At 39.9% G+C, this 1,545-nt stretch overlaps 1 protein-coding gene across 1 annotated transcript; it reads right to left on the bottom strand.

Moving 5' to 3' along the window:
• Positions 297 to 1,259, bottom strand: LOC109946681. The gene has a single exon (XM_020555227.1). It carries the CDS (start codon positions 1,257 to 1,259, stop codon positions 297 to 299), a length of 963 nt encoding a protein of 320 aa, XP_020410816.1.

Raw genomic sequence — 1,545 nt, forward strand, 5'->3', positions numbered from 1 at the left:
TCCATCATCTGCCCAACACTAAGCAAATTTTCTTCTAATCCAGGCACCAACATCACTTCTTGAATGTGCTTTCTGCCCACTTTGGTTTCTTTCACAAGTGTGCCTTTCCCTGCAACTTGGACTGTCTTTCCAGTCCCCATTTTCACCTTGGAATTTACATTCCTTTGAATATCCACCAATAGCATTTCATCTCCAGTCACGTGGTTACTGCAACCACTGTCAACATACCATGAGTTGTTCATCTTCACATCTGTCACAACATTGCAAGCATAAAACAAAGTTCCAGTTTCTTCAATCTAGTTTGCATAATTCACCTTCTGTACAGGTTGATTTCCATGGCAATCTCTGAGTATGTGTCCAAACTTTCCACACCCTTTGCATTTTGGCTTTCCTTCAAACCAGCACTTGCCATAGTGCAGTTTCTCACAATGCTTGCTGGGTGTTTTGGTTCCTTCATTTGATGCATTTGATTTGGGAGCAGAATTAGACTTGTTACTCCAATTCTTTCCATTTGACTTCCAGTTCTTCTGGGATTTGTGATTTCCAGAAGAACTTCCACTCTCAGAGTTTTTACTCTCTATATTCAGGCTAGTAAAAGCCCTTTCTGTGGAGTTTTCAGTATGCCTATCTAATCTGAGCTCAAAGTTCTTCATAGATGCAACCACTTCTTGAACTTCAATAGTGTCAAGATCCTTAGAATGCTCAATCACAGAGCATATAGAATCATACGATCTAGGCAAGCTAATCAACAATTTCTGCACAACTCTTTCTCTAGACAATTCTTCACCATAACTCTTCATTTGATTAATTAAATCAAACAGTTTAGCGGTATAAACAGACAATGGTTCACTATCCTTCATACTAGTATATTTAAACTCTCTACGTAGACCTTGCAACTTGACACTTCGTACTTGTTTATCGCCTCTAAACTCCTGCTTTAGAATATCCCAAGCACCCTTTGAGGTTTCTTCATTCACTATTCTGGGGAAGATTTGGTTTGAGACTGCACTTTGGATCAATCCAAGTGCACGAGCATCCTTCATCAAGATCTCAGCCATCGTAGACTTCTCCACTCCAGCAGCCTTAAATCCTTCTTCTTTTTCCTTTCCCTTCTTTGGATCTGAAGTATCAAAACCATTTTCAACCAAATCCCACAACCCGTGAGATTTCAAAATGGTTTTTATTCGAATGCTCCAAAACTCATAGTTTTCTCCATTGAAAACCGGCGTGTGAAGCTCAGCAGTGCTTGACCCTGCCATATTAGACATCGGATTCAAACAGATACGCCTTTTGGAATGTTGAGTGAGCTCGATTTCAGCTCAACCAAATACCAGCTTTCGATTTGCACAGATTCACGCCCAACAACCAACTGAACCTGGCTCTGAGGCCATGTTAGAATTCTATGGTTGTTTTGTATATTTTAGAGAAATGGAGAATTTGCAGAGAAGAAGAGAAAAATGAGAAGAGACTGTTGCATTGCATTTTCACAAACAGTTGTCTTACATAGTGTACTCGGTATAGAAGAGAGAGGAGAGATTCTTCTCT

This window comes from Prunus persica, chromosome G1 (genome assembly GCF_000346465.2).
Source record: "Prunus persica cultivar Lovell chromosome G1, Prunus_persica_NCBIv2, whole genome shotgun sequence".
Lineage (NCBI taxonomy): Eukaryota > Viridiplantae > Streptophyta > Magnoliopsida > Rosales > Rosaceae > Prunus > Prunus persica.

Bases quoted from the DNA above. Each gene is read 5' to 3' on its own strand.
- LOC109946681 (XM_020555227.1), bottom strand. From the start codon at position 1,259: ATGGCAGGGTCAAGCACTGCTGAGCTTCACACGCCGGTTTTCAATGGA.